This window comes from Ammospiza nelsoni, chromosome 6, assembly GCF_027579445.1.
Source record: "Ammospiza nelsoni isolate bAmmNel1 chromosome 6, bAmmNel1.pri, whole genome shotgun sequence".
Lineage (NCBI taxonomy): Eukaryota > Metazoa > Chordata > Aves > Passeriformes > Passerellidae > Ammospiza > Ammospiza nelsoni.
Genome location: NC_080638.1, coordinates 21,362,123 through 21,382,344, shown reverse-complemented (window position 1 = coordinate 21,382,344; position 20,222 = coordinate 21,362,123). Strand labels below are relative to the sequence as shown.

Genomic DNA, 20,222 nt, shown 5'->3' with positions numbered 1-20,222 from the left:
ACTTTGCTTTTGGTACCACAGCACTTTCCCCTGGTCTGGCTTGTGATGGACAGGCTCTGGACAGATCAGTGCTGGGCTTTCAATTCCCATTAAGGACAGATGGATGCTGAGGAGAGTTACTCAGGCATTGGGCACAATGTGTCTCTTTAGAGGTGTTTTCAAGACCTTGATAGCAACGCACCCAATATTTTCTGAACTAAGCTGTACCAGGCTGAACTAAGACATTCTTTGCAGAAAAGACATAAGAATGTTTTTATATAATGTCTCATGCAAGGAGAGAGCTGCCCATGAATCCTACCTTGCATTTAGCCTTCATTTTCCCTCTTTTTTTTTTTTTTCACTCTTTTCACCAACCATGTTTTCTATCGGCTTCTGTTATTCCTCTCACCATTCCTATGCTTGGAGTATGTGATTGGTTTTCCTGCAAGTCACAGAATCACAGAATTAACTGAGTTGGGAAAGACCTTTGAGAAGATCAAGTCCAGCCTGTGACCTGACACTACCTTCTCACCTAAATCATGACACTCAGTGCCACATCCAATCTTTTTTTAGACACCTTCAGGGATGGTGACTCCACCACCTCCCTGAGCAGCCCATTCCAATGCCCCATCACTCTTCCAGTGATTAGTTTTTTCCTAATGTCTAGCCTAAACTTCCACTCACACAGCCCGTGTCCTATTGTCCTGTCATTGCTCTTCTGAGCTGTGTATGCTTGACCTGTTAACCAACCCTAATGTCTCAAGCTCACAGCTCCTGCCTAGTGCAGGAGAGCCTCTTGTTGGGGTAATTAATAATGTTTCCAAATGTACACAGCAGGGTGCTCACACATGCAGCAGGAAGTATGGCAGGGGATGGTAATCCAAACACACTAGCTAATATAATAAAAAGAATAGCTTAATCCTTCACATCAATATTTCACTGACTTTGGAGTCCAGGAAAAGAACTATGCTAGATACATAAACAGTTAAAATACATTTAAACATGTTTGAAGAGAAACTTAATGGGAGGAAGAACAACAAATCAGTTGAAAAGAAGACCTTGTGGTTTTCCCGCACCAATGCACTTTTTTCAGACCTGCAAATGCAAGCCTTTTGTGTAGTTCTGAGCTGTTATTGCCTAGATAGCATTGTATAGAAGACACAGGAAGAATGCTGTGAGGAAGAGTTTTCTGTGCACATGACACAACTTTGCATCAGTGTCAGTCAGCATGGATTATACCTGCCTTCTTTTTAGGAGATATTGTTGGTGAGGTGTATGATTTGCACAGCCCAAGCTTAGGGAGGTGATATTTTTCTACATTTCTGAAAAGGGCTTTGTTAATTTTGAGGCTTAAAAAGTGCTTCAAGAGCTACAGGTATCAGCCTGTCTTTGCTAGTTTGGGGATGGATGTGTGAGAGTGGAAATGGATCCTGTGCATGCACGTAATTATTGAATACAAATAATTATTGAAAGCACCTGGCATCAGGCACAAGATGCAAGAAAGGGACCAGAGGTTATTGTAACAAAGAACACTATATTGAAGAGCAGAATTTGCTGTGGCTGCACAAAGGACACTCTAATCTGTTTTCAAAGCAGTAGAGTGGGGAGTGCTGTAGTTAACAGATGTCCTAACTCTTTGGAGAAATCAGACTTCCACTCTAGACCCTGAGGGCCACCCACACGCAGACTAGGAAGATGTGTCACATGAGATCCATACAGTTCACAGTATGGTTCACAGTTCACAGTTCAACTTTGCTGTTACAGAAAAAGGAAAACTTTAACACAAGAGTGCCTTTCTCTTCATGGCTATGTCCATCCTTCCTTCCTGCAATCAAATAAACATAATACTAGGTATCACCCTGATGTGAAATAATGGTACATTTCAACTGTGAAGGATTCCAAGAGGGAAGCCTGAACTACCAAATTTCTGTTGTCAGCATCTAATTTATCTGAGCTGACTAACATTCGAGAATCCTAAAGCCCTTTGTCTAGGGCCCTTTGCCTGATGATGAGCCTAATGTCTGAATGCCTAGAAATCTCAGCAGATGACATAGCACTTCCAGTGAAAGATCAGGAACTCTCCTGAATGTCCACACTTAACCCTGCCACCCTGCAAGTCCTACAGGAGTCACAGAGGAAACCTTCTTGGCAAAGATGGAACAGGAGGTACTCACAGAAGGTAACCCTGTAGTGTGTTCTGAGTCAGTTGACATCTTCAAGGTGCACCACATCAGAGCTGTCCATTGAGGTATTTCACCAGTTAGATATTGTGGAAAATGTGTACATTTAATCTAAAACTTCACCTTTAGGCTGCTCCTACACAGAAGGGCAGGTTTACCTAAGCTAACCAACAGAGCCTGCCTCCTGGGTCTGCCATCCATGTTTCCTTCACTTATTTTCATATAAACGTGCAGATCCCCTCTGTGGGTGGTAACTGCTTAGAGCTGTAATGCACAGCCAACCTTGTGCTGAATCAGAACAACTGCCAACAAAAGAACTTCTTTTCTCATTCTCTCTGTGCACAAATCCTGTTTGCTGCCACTCTGGCTTGCAAGGGCAGGGATGGGGACTGGATAATACAGAAGGTGAACAAAGTGGTCGTCTTTACTTGCACAGGGCAGGAAGAGTAACACTCCCAGGAGCACAGATAAATCTTCCCTTGCTTTAAGCTGTGCCATGCAGTCCTTCGGGGGTTGGCTCAGTAGAGCTGTTTTGATAAATAGTGTCCATGTTTTGGTGGTAGTTTGTTTTCTCTGCTTTTTTTTTGCCAGCCTTGGGGGTTTTTTTTGGGTTGTGATGTATAGGCTCCCTCAGCCTGAGTCATGTCAAGGATGTCATATCACAGTGGAAGCAGCTCACAACTTCCAATTCTTTTCTTTAGTGCCTCAGCAGAGACACAGTTTTAAATATGTCCTTTGGCTGGAAGCTTTCCTAAGATGGCTTGGTCACTATATGCCCACTGCGGCCACTGATGAAATCAAGACAATACTTTTCATTCCATTTTGTATCTGATGACCTGTAGCACAAAATTAGCATGCTGAGTTTTATAATATTCAAGAGAATTATGATATAATTACACTTTCACTGGTGAGAAAACTGAGGTCTGTTGAATTGTGTGTACCTGAGGCTCAAACAGCAATAGACCTTACGGTCTGTAAAGGGTCCTGTCAGCTGGGCCATAGCCAAGAGGTTTTTAAAAGCTTTGGCAGGTTTCCTGACCTGCCAATTCTGAGTCTTAATCACAGGATCCCATGTTGTCAGTACAGTGTATCTGCTTCTTTGCCAAGTTAAATAAAATGCAAGTCAGAACTCCTATGCCTTTCACATTTTCCACTCTGTTTTCATAATTTTTTAAAACAGACAAAGTAAACAATTAAAATCAGTATTCTTTGTATGGCTCTTTCATTCTCTGTGCCTATGTTTTGATATTCTCTGTTCAGGGACACGTATCAAGAGATAGTTTACCTTTACATCTATAAATAATACTGGGCATTCCAGAAATTTTCCTTCTGTATTTGCACACATACTTAATTTTAATCAGAAATGTATCAGTTCAGAAAACCAGAAAGTATTTTTAGGATTGGGTCAGGATAAACTGTAGCCTGATAAGTATGACAAAGATGAACGGGTTAATTTGTATTGCTCTGTAACTTCCTTAAGGCTAGATCCCTGGGGTATGTTTCACCAGTGAAAGAATGTTTTGAAAATGTAGTGTATAACCTGATACGTGTCAGGATGTCTCTGACAGACCTGACAGAACTAGAATTCAACTCATGCATTTTATGCAAAGCAAAGTTGAATTATCTCTCTCTAATGCATATTTAAAGCAGATGTTTTGTTTTTTCTTCTACATTCCATCAAATTATTTTAAAAAATTAGGGGCTCTGCTCCATTGGTGCAGTTTCCTATAACTGCTCAGTCATTTCTCTGTAGGTAGTGTATACTCCTGATGTTCAAAAATCAGCCATATGTCCTGAACAAAGGTGACTGAGTGCAGAGGCCTCTTAAGTCAGCTCGTGAGTTGTCAAGGGAAGGTGGAGGAACATGGAGGCCTCCTTAACATGGGCGCCTGAGTCTCAAGACTCAGACTATAAGAATAGTGTGAAGCAGGCTCCAGAATTCTCTTCCCTTCCCTCTATGAGGTCCAGGAGCAGATCCAAAATTTGTCTCACCTCTTTGGTGTGAAAACGCAGTCTTTGCAAACCACTAGGCCCACACTGGAATAGGCAATGTGGGAGATACAGCCTCATCCTAAATACACATCTGCAGTGTTAGGAGTCTTCAGGAAGATTGAGTACATAATGAGTTTCATTTATAAAATATCCTTCTGAACAGTTAGTAGCACAGCCTCTCCCATGCCCATTTCTCCTTTTCCTGCTGTAGCAAGGCTGAGCCCAGCCCCCCGACCATTGCACATTCTCCAGAGGCACTTGGTGTTGCTCCTTCTGTTTCTTGTTCCTATTCTGGTGGGGTGCTTTGGCTCTGTGCCCACCTGAATTCCAGTGGCAGCATATAGCATGGCTGTTAATGAACAAAAGCCTTGCACAGTGGCTGGATCTAAGCTAGGAAAGGACAGACATTGTGGGAAAAGGCTTTAAGTATTTCCCTTCTGCACTAATTCCTGTGCCTTATTTCTGCTCTCAAAAGACAGGCAAGTGCCACACATTGGGGATTTAGTACCATTTTGCTTTCTAATGCAAAACGTGCTGTAGTATTTTGATTCTGTTTCTGTGGCTGTTTCTGCTTCTGTTACATCCCCAAGCTCTCCTTGTATCCCTAATTGCTGACTTCTGAATGTAGATAGCTTTTGAACCTTGTTATTTTATACTGTAACTTTCAGTACTTAAAACTTTATTTAGGCCAAATAGAACATTTTTTAGCAAACAATGACAGTAGAAATATGCCCCCTGCAGTGCCTGACCCTGGATGAAAGTTCTGACATTGTATTATGGCTAGGGACCTGATGCACGTGTATAGACGGTATGACTTCAACTTGGACTTCACTGTTCTGATACTTGTATGTTCTCATGGAGCAACTGTATAGAGTTGAGCCAGCTTCTAGGCATCATGATGCAAAAATTGAGATGAGTGAGAGGTCTTTGTGTGGTTAAGTGCATGTTGATTCACTGAGGGGGTAGGCCTTAAATACCTAAATGCCCAAATAAATAGTGTTCAGGGTACCCAGGTAAGCAGTCTGACTGTTTGTTCTTGTTCCCCAAGATTTTCCATGCTGAGCCTGGAGTTTGATTATATGTGCCAGTATGACTATGTGGAGATTCGTGATGGGGACAATTTGGACAGTCAAATAATAAAGAAATTCTGTGGAAATGAGAGGCCACCTCCCATCCGAAGCACTGGGTCTTCACTCCATGTCCTCTTCCAGTCTGATGGATCCAAGAACTTTGATGGATTTTATGCTGTCTTTGAAGAAATTACAGGTAACCTAATCTAAAAGTGGAACATGCCACTCATTCTCATTAATTCAATTTCACTAATCTCTTTGCCTGTTTTGCTTCATTAAAAACTTTCATGCTGTGTTGCCAACAGCAACTTACATAAAGTCAGTGTGGGGAAGATTCAAAAGCTGTCAGATGGCATGTGAATGTGAGGCTCTTCTAAAAAAGACTGAATTCCTTCTACTTGTGTGAAGAACAAGCACATCAGCCAGCAGAGAAAAGCTACTGTTTTGTGTGACTTTTCTGTTTGAATTGAAGAATTAAGAGCACAGAGGAAGTAGGGGAAGGGGCATGTGTATCTGCAGTGGCAGAATTGCTCAATGCTGTATGCAGGGGCAGTCATTGTCTCAAGCAGCAAAAACCTGATGCAAAGTCTCATAGATAGTTCAGTGAAAATGCCCTAACACAATTCTTGTGTTGGCTCATGTACCATTAGGAATTTAAAAAAACCCCAACCAACCAAGACCAAAACAAACAAAAAGTCCCCAAGTGTGTACACAGAACAAATTATTTTCTTTAAAAAAAAAATGAAGAGGCGTTTCCCATTCTGTGATGATCTCAGTGTTATGAATGACAGAAATGGGGCTCCAGAATTACTGGTTTCATTACTACTCAGTGCTTCAGTCCCCTACCTTGCTTTCCAAAGTTTCAAAATAGCACTGAAAGTGTAGCTGGCTTGTCATTTTGCCATTGGATTTGCAGCAGCCTCCACGCTCATCCTGGATCTTCCTTATTTAGCTATGCAAGGAATTTTGGTCAAATCTATCTACAGAACTCCTGGCACAGAAGACTAATCAGACTGTGCTGTTTTGCCATAGATAAACCCTGCAGGATCTATGACTCACCATAACTTGCCTTCTGTACACCCCGGTGACCCACATTTCATGAGGCCATCCACGGTATATCTGGCTCAGGAAATTTAGTTAGTTTATATAACCCTTATATAAATACACAAACCTGACTTAACAATGATCAGAGGTGTATCTAGCAATATGAAATGTTCATACTTCTGGATGTAGCTCCTATGCCATTTCTCAGCCTGCCCTGCTCTTCAAATGTCACCTTTAGTACCTGCTAGCAGGGGCAGTTAGCTATTGATAGTTTGCCTGGGCTTACAGCAGGAGAGGTGATATAGAACAAATGAGTGTGGCGTGGGCTATGTTGCATAAGGGCTGCCTACACTCAGGGAACTAACATTTTCCATATGGTGCAAGCTGAATTGGTTCTGTTTTCTCTGCCCAGCAGGGAACACTCGGTATTTGAATATTGTGGAGCACTTTATTTCCGCCCCATTTTGAGTGGTAATTATTCTGAGGCTGTGAGGCTGCAAGTGTGGTAATCCACATAGAGCACATTGTAAAGGGCTTCTCAGAGTTTGTGAGGAGCTCTATTTGTGCACTTTATTATGAGGCTGTTCTGGTCTAATGTGTAGTGCAGTAAAAGGCTTTTCAAACACTCCCAGTGTCTTTTTATGTGAAGCACTAACCTGGCCAGCAGGACCATTTAAGGGAAGAATAGAGTGTGCATGGGGCAGCATAGAATTGAAAGTGGGGGCAGCACAGGATCGAAAGCTCTGGCAGCACATTGAAAACTGAAGCATTTGCCCTGAAATTTCCTTCTGTGCACAGCACTGTGGAAGAGCCAAGGTCCCCAGAACAGATTTCACGGGGCTTACAAAAGCAATTCCCTATGCTGCACGTGGGAGCAGCAGCAACAGAGGTGCTTACAAGATGTGGACTAGGACATGAAGGTGATCTGGTGTCCCCTAGCACCTTAGTGGTGTAGTGGAAAGGACTGAAGAAGTATGTCAAAATTGAATTCCTTCTTTTTCTGCCTCCTCTTCTTGTGAGCTTTGTACTGGCTTAGTACCCATAACTTGCTGAAGCAGGGGCACTGACTGCACAGAGATCATTGGTTCAAATTCCAGAAAGGTCTTGATTGATACAAAATAAGCTGCAAAGCCTATATCTCCTTTAGGAAAGGTCACTGTGTGTATAGTTATTAAAGGATGAAACCACACAACCTGCTGTTCTGCCTAATCTGGAAGCAGGTGCTAGGTCCCATCCCATGCCAAGTGTGAAATGGGAACCAGTAATTGGCATGAATGACTAGAAGTCACTGAACAGAATTCAGATGAGAAGCATGGGAGGCCAGATGGGGAGCTATCAGAGTCTCTTAAGGATTAGACATATGCTGGATCCAGTTAGATGAAAGCCAGTTACTGACTTTCAATAATGCTTTCCTTTCTGTACACACAAGCTAGTGGACATAACATAGTTACTTTAAACATTTGTAGTATTGTCCCTTGTTGTTTGACTTAAGCCAGGAAATCAAGACTCCTTAAAACAGAAAAAAATATTTAGTCGTTTTTAGTATCAGGCATTTTCAAGGAGAGTATCTGACACTTACCTTATTCGCTTGACTTGCTTACTTTTCCAGAATCAGGAGACAAAGCTGGGACAAAGACAAAGATAAAAGTTCACTAGCTTTAACCAGTGACTACAAAAATATCAGTCTGTAAGGAGTCTTCTAGTTCTCCTTCTCTTTCTCAGTGATATTTTACATTAGTTGTATACAGTACAACTGTCACATATATATTTTATTTTAAAGAATGAATTATTGTTCTTATTCAGGCCTTAATCCTCAATGAGACATGGAAGATATTAATTGCCTGACCATGTATAAATTGCTCTTACATATCACCACGTGAAGCCTCCAGAGAAATCTATATGTGGCATCTATATATTTCTTACCTCATGCCATCTGGATAATAAGAAACTTCTCTGAGAGAAGCTGCTCTGAGGTTGGTCCATATGGTGGCAGTGACAGATCCTGGCACCCGGGGGCTTTTCCTGAGCTGGGAGACACCTGAGCAGCTTGTGGGAGGTGCGGAGGAGATCTGCACAGTGCCAGAACAAGCACCCCTCTGTACCCCCATGCCTTTCAGAGCAGCCCAGGGTGCAGCCAGGGTGTGCAGCAGTTCATGGCACCTTGGGAGTGCAGGAAGGGCAAGGTCCTGCTGCAGCTGCAGAGCAGAGCCCAGGCAAGAATCAGCACCCCCTGGGAGGGAGTGCAGCTGGGGTGTCCCCTCGGCAGGAACCGGTCCTCTGCATGCACCAGGAAGGAGGTGATGACCCAGGCAGGGCTGCCACATTAAACATGGAGCCATGCAGGTTTGGCTGCAGGGAGGGCCAGAGCCTGTCTCTTTTGACTCAGTCATCACTGGCAACCTCTCTTCATACACTCCTCGAGCTGAGGCAAGGAGCAAGGCAAGGACTGGGGCAGCAAATTCCTTCCCACCATAAGAGATGATCAGTGTTGTTCCTGAGGAACCTCAACATACATGAGCCTCTGGGACCTGATGACATACGCCCCAGAGTCGTGAGGGAAATGGCTGATGTAGTTGTCAAGTCACTTTTCATGATATTTGAAAAGTCCCTGGTGACTGGAAAAGAGATAAAAAGGCAGCCATTTTAAAAAAGGGATAGAAGGAAGGACCACAGAAACTACTGACCGGTCAGCCTCACCTCTGTGCCTGGGAAGTTCATGGAACAGGTCCTCCCAAAAGGAGGACTAAGGCAGATGGAGGGCAGGGAGGTGATTCAGTACAGCCAGAACAGCTTCACCAAGGGCAAGTCCTGCGCTGACCAATCTAGTGGCTTTCTACAGTTGAGGAACTACACCTGTGCGCAAGGGAAGGGCTACAGATGTTATGTCCATGAACTTTCATGAGGCCTTTGGACATGGCGACAACATCCCTCTGGCTAAACTGGAGAGAGATGGATTTGATGAGTGAGCTGTTCAGTGGATGAGGAATTAATTGAATGGTCAGAGCTACAGGGTGGCACAGCTCAGTGCCCCAGTGAACATCAGTGACAAGTGGTATCCCTCAGGGGGCCATATTGTGGTTTGGATTTTGTGTGGTAACACACTAATGTTTTAGTGATTGTAAAGTAGTGCTACTCTAAATCAAGGATTTTGCATTTTCTTTTACTCTGCCAGTGAATAAATGCACAAGAAGCTGGGAGGGAGCATGGCCAGAACAACTGACACAAAGTGGCCAAAGGGATATGCCATACCACAGAATATTGTAAAAACTGGGGGGAGTTGGTTGGGAGCATGGTTTGCTGCTTGGAGAGGGCCCGGGCTTCAGTCAGTGATATGGTGAACAGCTGTGTTGTGGATAGTTTCTTCTCTCCAGCATTATTTCTCTCTCTCTCTCTCCCCCCCTTTCAATGTAATTGTTATTCCTATTATTATTATCATCATCATAATCTTTTATTTTATTTCAATTATTAAAGTTTTCATATCTCAACCAATGAAGTTTCATTTTTCTTTCTCAATTCTTCTCCCCTCCAGCAGTCGTGGAGTGAGTGGCAGCATGGTACTCAGCTGCCAGCTGGGGTTAAACCACAATAGTTCTATTGACTTGTCTCCTCTTAGAGCAGGCACCAAAAAACGTGTGTGTGTATGTTATTACACAATGGAATTTGCTGGTATTTAATGCACAGTTACACATTCTGATATTAAGTTATGCTGGTGTATACAAACTGTATATAGTTTGATGTGCATCACTGTTAGATTGTTGTATGCAAGAGTTTCCCAGGGACAAAGCAACTCCCAAAATCTAAACCAACAAGGTCCAAGACACTTAAAAACCTGCAAAAACCATTGATCCCAGAACCTATCCCTAAACCCTGGGTTGAATGGCAGGAAAAATGTAGGTTGCTATTAGAGTTCTTTAATTTAGTCTAAGCTCTAAACATTAATTGAACTTGATGCAAATTAATTTTGTTCCATAAATCTTTCTCACCACTTGACTGCAGTTAAATGGTAAAAGTAACGTGTGCTGGGAAAAGAACTGCTTATCCCTATTAGATCCCTCCTCTAGTAAGTAAGGGCAGAAGACTTTTTGACATGCATCAGGCCCTTTACTGTGTCTTTCTAACTTCTAATCATGTTAATATGTAATTTACCCCAAGACACAGCCATCACAAGGAAAAATGGGTAGGTTCCCCATCCTATGAGAGACCATGAGCATTCTTGCTTTTCTTTTACAGCTTGTTCTTCATCTCCATGTCTTCATGATGGGACATGCATTCTGGACAAAAGCAGCACCTACAAGTGTGCCTGTCTGGCTGGCTATACAGGGAGTCGCTGTGAAAACTGTGAGTACAGGCACTGTGTGCATGAGCAGCCTCCAGGGCTCACTGATGCATTAATTGTAAGGAGTGTTGGTGGTGTGTAGGTTTGGTCAGTCACAGATTCAGAGAAGGCACTGAGTTTCTTGTGGCATTTTTTAAGACATGTTTCTTGCAGTTCATGAAGATTTCCACTCAGTCATTCTGGAGCTTTATGTCAATGTGTAAAAAGGTAAAACAGACTTGAAGCCAGGAAACTGCACACAAGAAATCTTTGTAATGGATTAGCCTTATCAGACAGAAGTATCTCTGCCTGCTGCTTTCCACTATGTGCATCAGCTGTTCTCTACTGAAAATACATACCCCAGCTGAGCCCTGTGCTTAATGCTCTAGACTGAGTTAGTCACAGGAAATTCATCTTTCTTCACATTCCCCTGGAAAGTAGAATTTTGGCACCATGAATGAAAGAGACTTGGGATCAAAACAAATGGAAAAGGGTAGATTCTGTTCATATCTGCACCTATAGTCACACACCTGGTTTTGTCCTGACAAGTGAATTGTAAAATTAGTGGATTCAAATCAATTGTCTGTTCCAGTGATTTACTTCTTCTTGCATGAGAATATCTTCCTCTAACAGAACTCAAAAGAGCATGAGGGAGTGAGAATTTTGCAATATATGCCATGATAAAAGCTGTATCATCTACACTAGCTGAAAGGAACATTCTGCAATACTTAAAGTCACTGAACTAATCCTGGAAGATTTCACTGATACTGGTGAAATCCACTTGGGATCATATTTAGCCCAAGACAGAAAGCATGGCTTACTCTGTCCTGCTGTGGCATTCCTCTGGCCCTAAGGCACACAAATGACATTGTATCAATAGAGATATGAAAACAGGAGGGACAGATAACTGCATGTAATGGGAAGCAGAGTTTTCAGTTCTGTGTCAAAGGAACTAATTTACACCAAACTTCACTTCAAAATCTTTTTCCTATGTATGCCATTGTTAGGAGTGGATTTATCTCCTGGAATTTATTTTATTTCATCAGCGCAGTTAAATCATAGTGTCATGATATCTCCTTTGTTGATTCATTTTGAGGTAAAAGACTTTTCAATTTCTACACATCCAGAAATAGCTCAGACATGAGGAGAGGTTGCTTCATATTTTCCAGAAACCTGAAAAAAAAATTATTTCTGAACAGATTGCACAGATTTCTGGTATGTTTTCTTTAGGGAAGAGGTTGCTAAAAAGTGGAAGTTCCTGACCTCAGGACTATGAGTGTCTGGCTCTTCTGCTAACAGCCTCTTTCCTGTGAGTAGTTATTTAGCAGGTCATTTAGGGACTGGAAACTCCTGAGCTCTTTGCAACTGCTCAGCAAGATTAGTTCTGCTCCTTTAGAACAGAGTGAGGGAAAAAAAAAATAAAAAAATGAAAGATTCCTGTCTGATTCAGAACCAACCAAAATTTCAAATAATTACATTTCCAGCAAACCTCAGCCCTAGTTTTGGCAGGCTCTACAGTACAGGCAAGGCAAAGAATGAAGCTCATATTCTTTTACTGACTTTCTTTTGTAATTCCAGTGTAGAAGCTTCACCCATGCAAACAACAGGGGAGATAGTTGAAAAACAATAGGATGGGATTTCTGTCACTGTAAGCAATCAAAGGTACAGGTACTAACAGGATGAAAGAGAGGAGACACTTAAACACATAGACAGTAAGATTTTTAACTTGATGAGAATCTTTTAGTTTGATTTGTAAAAGAACAACTTTGGTGGATAAAATTCTATTACATTATGATGTTTGTGGCTATATGTTTGCCTTTTGCTTATGCTAGGCATAATATTGTTTTCCAGCATCTATATTACAGCCTTCTATGTGAATAGCAAACCTCACAGTTAGAAAACATCATGGAAAATCTTTTTTCTCTCCAGCCTCAAGTAATTTTTTTTCTTAAGCTATTTCCTTCAGTTTTGCCAAAATGCATCCTAAGTATTTTCCAATGTATGGGGAGAAAAGCCAGAAAATTAAAGTTTGATTTGGTTTTTTAAGAACAAAAGGAAGAACTGGGAAAAATATCTATGGCTGCAATTCTTATAAAGCTAATTGTAGTCTCCTGAACAGCCTTTTAGTTTAAATGTTAAAGAGAGAATGTGTTTTCCTCAGAATCTTTCTTTCTGTTAGGTCTTTCAGCAAAAGTGCTGTCTTTTGAGGTAGAGACAAGGGAAATAAATTTATTTCTGCAGAAAACTGTCATAAAATTGTCACTTTTGGAGTATGGAATACGAATTTGGGCACTATAGGACTGACTTTTTTTCAGTCTGCTTTTCTTGAAACCAGGTGCAATCCTATTAAAGTTAATGGATGAAAAAAAGGTATAAGAGAGAAGAAAATTAGAGCCCCTTAATGTTAAGTGCATGTAGAAGCTCTGAGGTGGTGGAACAGAAGGTACCCAGAGAGATATGAGGGTTTTAAAGAAATCTAAGGGACATGGTTCAGATGAAGAGAGACTGTGGGATTATCTCAGGAATGAGTTAAAGCCAAATTAAACAAATTTAGCAATGAGTATTTCACGACAGAATCAGAAATGTTTTTTTTTTCCCTTACCATCCCAATGCAACTCTATCTTTTTGTCCGTTACCAAGTTTAATTTTAAAGATGTAGGAATCACTATTGGAATTATGGAAATCACCTTAATGAGATAAACCACAGGGAACCTATTGTTTCCTCCATTAAATTAAATTCCATCTATTTAGCAGGGTGATCAACATTGGTCAAGCTGCTTTCCTGGGGTCATATTTAACCCTAAGTGCCCTGACACTTACAATCTGCAATATTAATAAAATGATCCAAGGTACAGGTTACTTACAGCTAGTAGTCTCTTTTATCTTCTACTATGGCAGCCAAGAAATTAACATTTTGTTTACAATTTCAAGGGCTAATATAGTGAATTAAAGGTTTCAACAGCATGGAGTGAAACGTAGGCATTTATCTTTCTGACAGCTGCTAATATATTTCAGTCAGTTCTGTTTCAGGGCCAGAAATATTTTAGATAGATATGTATTGTTTCACTCCTGAGACTGTTTAAAAAAATTTATATGAAATTGTAAAACAAATGCTAACCTTCTATTTTCTGACCCAAAACACAATAAACACAAATCCTAAAGATAGCAAGAAATACCTTCTTAAAATAGACATACTTTGCTATCATGATACAGTAGGTAGAGAAAACTAACTCCTGTTCTAAATACTTGGGCTCTTTCTGACCTTAAAATGAATTTGCAGTATACCTACATCCCCCTCCCTGTGACCTCTTAGCCATGCTGACATGATTGAGAGCAAACTCAGGCTTTTCTCTTTGACCTTTGTATATTCTAATGCTGTCAGAGGCATTAGGAACCCACAAAATCAGATAATATTGTTCTTCTAGCATACAAATACACTGAGACAAACCAGCAACTTCATCAAAAGATGAAGGGGAAAAGTAAGAAGCTGACTAGTGCACAACCTGCCTGCTAAAAACCATCCACTCGTGTCAGAATGCCCATGACTCTGTGCAGCGTGACAACTACTTGTCCAACTCCAACTAAAAAAGGTCTTTTCCAAAGTTGCCCTGTTGAGTTTGCCTGCTGAGGATGCAGCTGTACAGACAGTATTGCTGGTACCCCATAGCAAATGCTCTTGCCCTCTGCTTGTCCTCCTCCTAGAACGGGCTGTTCTGACTCAGAGTCCTCCCAGGGCTTGCTGGCCCCAAAGCAAGGGACCTTGACCTCATCCTGCCCAGAAATTTCCTGTTACCTTTATTTCAAACAAAGCCAGGCAAACTGGAGTTCCTACGCAAATAAGAAGAGCTTCACTGAATGGGGAATTCAGGGCTGAGATCTGATTTCCATTTTTATTCTGTTTCTTGCTCCTGTCTGCCAAGTAGGAGAGGTTTGTTCTGCATCCTAATGAAGAGTCTAATCCAACTGACAGAACTGTATAAACTAACTCCTTGCTGTAGCCTTTGATGTTGCTAGGGCTGGCCTTACTGTGTGCCAACAGGCCCCTGAATATAGCTTTCAGGCCTTTCCCCACAGCTGATAAAATCCACTTCCATCCTTTTTGGCCCCATGTATCTGTGACTTGGGCTGGCTCTTAGGGATGTGCTCATCCTGTCAGAGCCTGCTTATATCTAAAATAGGCAGGAAGCATAACATCCCACCAACCACACCTCAGCCCCTGTTCTGCTGTGGGAGAAAGGAGCCCAGCTGTCGGTGCTTGGCATAAGCTCGACAGAGTTTGAAACCCAGCAGAGCTGAGGATGAGGCACTGGGGAGAGGTTCTGGGCATTCAACCTAGGTTTTCTTACCTAACTAGATATGTAATGCAGAGTTTTCTAATAGCATGCTTGGAAGGTTTTTTTTAAAATATAATTTTGTCAGAAAAATTCTTAGTAATAGATTTCAAGTGCCATAATCACTGTGTAAGTGTATAATTACGTTATATCAGTGTGTAATCGCTTCACCATTTACAGCACACATGTGTTACACCTTACCTACACTGCATGATTACAATGGAGAACTTCAGGTATAATTAAATAAAAACCCCTGAGTCCTTTCTTGCAGTGTTGTACTGGAAATTAGTCTTATTCCAGCTATAGAAAATGTTCCAAATAGAAATATGACTCTTAATTTTCCTGCTCCTGGGATTGCCATTGGGTCTTTTTTATTTGTTTGATTGGTTGGGGTTTTTGTTTGTTTGTTGTTTTTTGGTGATTTTTTGGGTTTTTTGTTCTGTTTTGTTTTTTGTTTGTTTGGTTTTTTTTGTTTTGTTTTATTTTGTTTTTTGTTGTTATTGTTGTTTGTTGGGCTTCACTTGAATTTTTCAGTGGAAAATGGCTTGTTACAGATTTTTTGAAAGAGATAGAGTTCTTCCTCACTTGTGTCAAGGTCACGTATTTTGTGTAGTCACATCAAAGATATGAGATTATTGCCACTCCTTCTCCACCACATTTCCATTGTCCCTCCTATTGGGATATGTGTATGGGATGGGAAATAAAACCCTGCTCCTGCTGTTGAAGGACATATGTACCTGGAGCTGCTAAGGAGTAGAGGCTAGTGGCTTTTTTTTACTGTTACAATCCAAGGGATTTTGTGTGCTTTGAGAGCCACACAAAAACCTTTCACTCAGTGTGGCAGTTCTTAGGTTTTGAAGATCCATTAGGGGCTACAGGCTGAAGCTTAACACAGCACCACCCTTTAGCTTGTCATGCAGCAGCTCTGTAGTGTGGCCACAGAATGGTCTCAGAGGTGGCTGTTTTCCAGAACTTTCCTGGAACTGCCTCTGAGAGGCAACATAATATAGAGAGGTTTTTAATAAGTCACTTCAGAGTTCAGTTCTGGTGGCATAATGCCCTCTCTTGTTTTACTGAGCTGGTCAGAAGAACATTGTGATGCTGCGTAGATGTTTGCTAGGATGTCAGCAAACATACATCCTGCCCCACAACATACACACTGCCCCACAGTACACTCCTTTCCAGGAAAATTATGTGCTTAAAAGGCAATCTGTATTGGTTAGTGACTAGTGCAGGAATTTGAAGGGCTTGTGTTGAGATGGAGGTAGAGATTTCTGCTCCCAGTTTTCACTTCAGTATATTTTCTGGAGATTTCTCCCTTGGTTAGAGGGATGTGCTCACAGAGAAGCCACCTGCCAAACCACCAAACACTATGTGTGGTGATTTAAGATAACCTAACATCAGTTCTGGGTTGTCTTAATTCGCTGAGCAATAAACTAAAGCTGTGCAGCTCATGTTACACAAACAGCCAAGATGCCTCATAGGAGGACAGAAACACCTAAGAGAAAAATGATGTTGTTGGCTGAGGATGGATATTGCTACAAACATCTGAAGCAGCCACTAAAGAACAGCTGCTGTAAATCAACCTGCAAAAATCTGATCCCCAAGACTGGCTTTTCCCTCAATTCCATCAGTAAGAATGTTGGATTGGGTAAATCACACACTCTCTGGGAGGAAGGTGCTCATACCATTTACCAGTGTTTGATCTCATAATACTTTTATAGTGTCTTGAAACTCCAGTGAGTAAGTGTCACTGACAGCAAGGCTGAAAGAGACAGAAAATCTGCTTTACTGACAACTCCTCTTGTTGCTTTCTTATTTTCTCAGTGTCAATTAACTAGACAATTCTTTTAGTTTTTCAGAAAGTGAAACATATCTAGTAAAACTCCATGGTATTCTGCCCAGAGCATAGCCCCAGGCATAACCAACATCTAAATAAACAAGAAATTGTCTCTTTGTAAATGCAATCTATCCAAGGATAGGCCTGCATAGGAAAAGAAGTATATTTCTAAACTACATTAAATATATTCATAGCAATCTCTATTTGCCCACCTCAAAACAATATTGAACTTTTTCCTCAACCTGCTAAGACATCTTAGAGATAAAACCATCCATAGGATTCTCCCTGGTATGGCTTGCCATGTGGAAGGACGAATCAGTGTCAGGAGGACAGGTTGGACCAAGCTACATCTCAGGCATTTTCCCCACACTGGATGGGACGAAGATACTTTTGCCTGTCATTTCACCACTGAATCACTGAGGAGGCTGAGTCTTTCTGAAAAGCCTCCTGTAATGCATGGCATAAACCAGCTCTTCAGCACATAATGACTGCCTGCAGCTCAAAAACCAGTCTGCACCACTGGCACACTTCAAGCTCACCCCCACCTTTTCCAAAGGTCACAGAGCAGGGGGATGGAACACAGTTGCTAATTTGCTGATGGAGATGCTTTCTGCCTCTGAGCTGAGTGTCAGGAGATGTAACTTTTGGGTTTTTTGGAGTTAGAAGAACTGAGAGAAGGGCCCAGAGTAGATTAAAGATTTGAGATCTTTGTCTCTATCAACCATTCATCACTGTTGGCCAGATAGCCTCCCTCACCTACTTCACCACCCTCCTAATCCTCTTCCCTATTACTGGAGCCCTAGAAAAACAAAATACTCAACTTCTAAAAATACTCTAATAGTTTAGAAAAAGCATTGGTCTTCTGAACCAATGAGTGAAGACTATTCCTCTTCTTAGAATTCCACAAATCACCTCAGAAAAAAAGGACTTAAACCTTTATCTCCAGCTCCCCAAGCTGGTATTTTACATTAAACTATTCTCTGATTTCTACCTTTAAACTGCTTGAATGACCCTGTCAGATAACCCTCACACAAGTTCCAAAACAACAAATAAAGTTAGTAACAGCCCCACCAAAGCTATCCTCACCCTGCAAGAATAAAACATAGCTACGCCACTAAAATCTGATTGAACAGAAAACATATCCCACTATCAACAGCAGGCACCCCGAACTATCAGCATTCAGTAAACTCCCCCAAAAACTACTTCCAAGAACTAAAACTATTCCCACACCATCACAACCAATCCCCCCAAGTCTCTGAAAAGGATCTGCCACTAAAGAAAAAGAATAAACATAATCCACTGACATTCCACCCAAATAAACCATAAACAACACCAAAGACATAAAGGAGATCCCCAAACTCAACAACCACCCACTCCCTACAACAGATGCCAACACCAAACCTACCTCTCCAGAATACAGTGATGGGTTGTATGCAACTGCTAACCCTCCCAAAACAAAGCACAGCCCTAAGAAAAGTACAAAATATGTCCTAATTGTTCCTGCTTGGCCTCTGTCTAGTGTCTATTGCCTGAAAACACGTCGTCGTAAGCTTCATTTGCAGGAACCCTCCCAAAATACAACTTTGCTTTTTCTTTCTTCCCTCTCCTGCCCTTCTGTTCAGTTGTCTCTGAAGACTGCTGATACAGTGTTTGTACTTCTGGGGTGCAAGCATACAGACTGCAGCTCTTGCAGTGCTTTGGGGTAACCTTAAAACTATGGTGAAAGTTTGCTGAAATAATCAGCATTCTTCAATGCTTACAGTTTTGTTCTTTCCCTTCCCCCTCCCTCCAAATTCATTAAGAGGCTTTGTTCTTCCTTGAGGATTATACACTCAAACACCTCTGAGGCAACTGCCTTACACACTTCCCTTCATGGGAATCATTGCATGGTCTTCCATGCTGTTTGCTGGTGATGCAAAAACACTGCCAAGGCAGAATGGCCCCAGGAGGCAGGAATGATGACAAAATTGACCAGGCAGAGTCCCACTTGTGCTTTCTTATGACTCCCACTTTCCACTTGGGCTCTTTCATGAGCTCAGAAAGTGCATTTCACAGCCAATCAAATTGTCTTGCTACTTCCTTAGTACTCTTCTGCTTTTCAGTTCCCTTCACTTCCTTTCCCTATACTCTCATCTCAGTGCTTGGTAATTGCCATCTCTTTTTCTAAAATGGGCAATGCCAGATCTTACTTCCTGTATGAAATTCAGCTCAGATCTCTGCAAAAGGCTGAATAAAATATTTTGTCAGCTATGCCAAGGTGAATCTATATCATTATATATTGTTCTCTTGTTTCAGTTAATGCACCTTCAGAAACATTTTTTCATAGCAATATGCATTTGTTTAGAGTGCCTTTTCCATCCAGTATTGCTTGGGCTTGTCCCTGTTTATTTGGAAAGATGACATTTCCACAATGAAACACCTCAGGATTATTTACTCTCTCATTTGTAATTTGATGTAATAATAAGCACACCTGCTTCTTGCCCTATAATCTTCCCCCTGAGCAGACAGTGCTCTCCCCTGCAGGATGATATTGTGATTTTTTCCAAGGGACACATTAGAGAACTTATGGTAAATATTAGTTCTTGCTACTGATAGAGAAAATGAATGTTGAGGATTGTTAGGATTTCATTCACTCCAGTATCCCATGCACAAACAGGTCCAGTTGTGTAATTAAATAGGCCATCCAAGTACCGGAAAGGTTGTATCCAGAGACACAGCCTTCTGAGGGCTAAGAACAATGCTGATAAAGATCAAGTGGCTAATTGTAAGCAACAGCCTCCAAATTGCCTCCGGATGAATAAATCACAGTGAGTGATCCAAGCATATTTTCTCATGGATACGGTCTCATTCACAGAGGCAGGGAGTTAGAAAACATCAGGGGCAACTTCCAATTGGCTGGAAGGGAATGAAAAGATTTGGTTTTCAGTAGGGATTACGTCATAATTTTGTGTAATTATTCCTAGCTGGTGGAACTACTGCAAAAGCAAAGAGGCCCAGAGAGCAGGACTGGAAACCTACTCTCTGGTTCTTGGAGCTGGTTGATCAGCCACTCTTTTTATGATTTCCTTTGACATTTCCAAGATTAATGTGGGGACTGACAAAATGCAACAATGAGAGGTGATTTGAACTTCCAGGACTCTTTCATGGGGAATAAATGAAGGCCAAAGACCTTTGTAATGAATAGCTTCTCCCAGCACTTCTGCATGAGCTGTGGCAGAAGCTGGGCACAGAACTGGGAGGATGTGTCCTGGGACATCACAGGAGGCATGAAGAAGGTTAGAGTGTTTCCTCTCTTTTGAAACACAAGTGACTGAGGGCAGAGACAGTTTATCAAAAATCATCCCTTGCCAAAAGCCTAAATGGAGGCTACTGTAATGCACGCTCACACTTTTGGGGAATGATTGTTACTCCTTCAGGACTTGTATTTGATACTAAAGGCCAAGTTCCTGAGGGAAACTGGCTTTTTTAGCT

General features: G+C 41.6%; 1 protein-coding gene across 2 annotated transcripts in view; it reads left to right on the top strand.

The window, feature by feature from the left end:
* Window positions 1-20,222, top strand: part of PAMR1 (peptidase domain containing associated with muscle regeneration 1) — a 55,336-nt gene that overhangs the window by 15,577 nt on the left and 19,537 nt on the right. For both annotated transcript variants that reach the window (XM_059474307.1, XM_059474306.1), the window contains exons 5-6: window positions 5,200-5,417; window positions 10,496-10,603. In XM_059474307.1, the coding sequence (XP_059330290.1) occupies window positions 5,200-5,417; window positions 10,496-10,603 (326 nt within the window). The remainder of the gene's footprint in view (window positions 1-5,199; window positions 5,418-10,495; window positions 10,604-20,222) is intronic.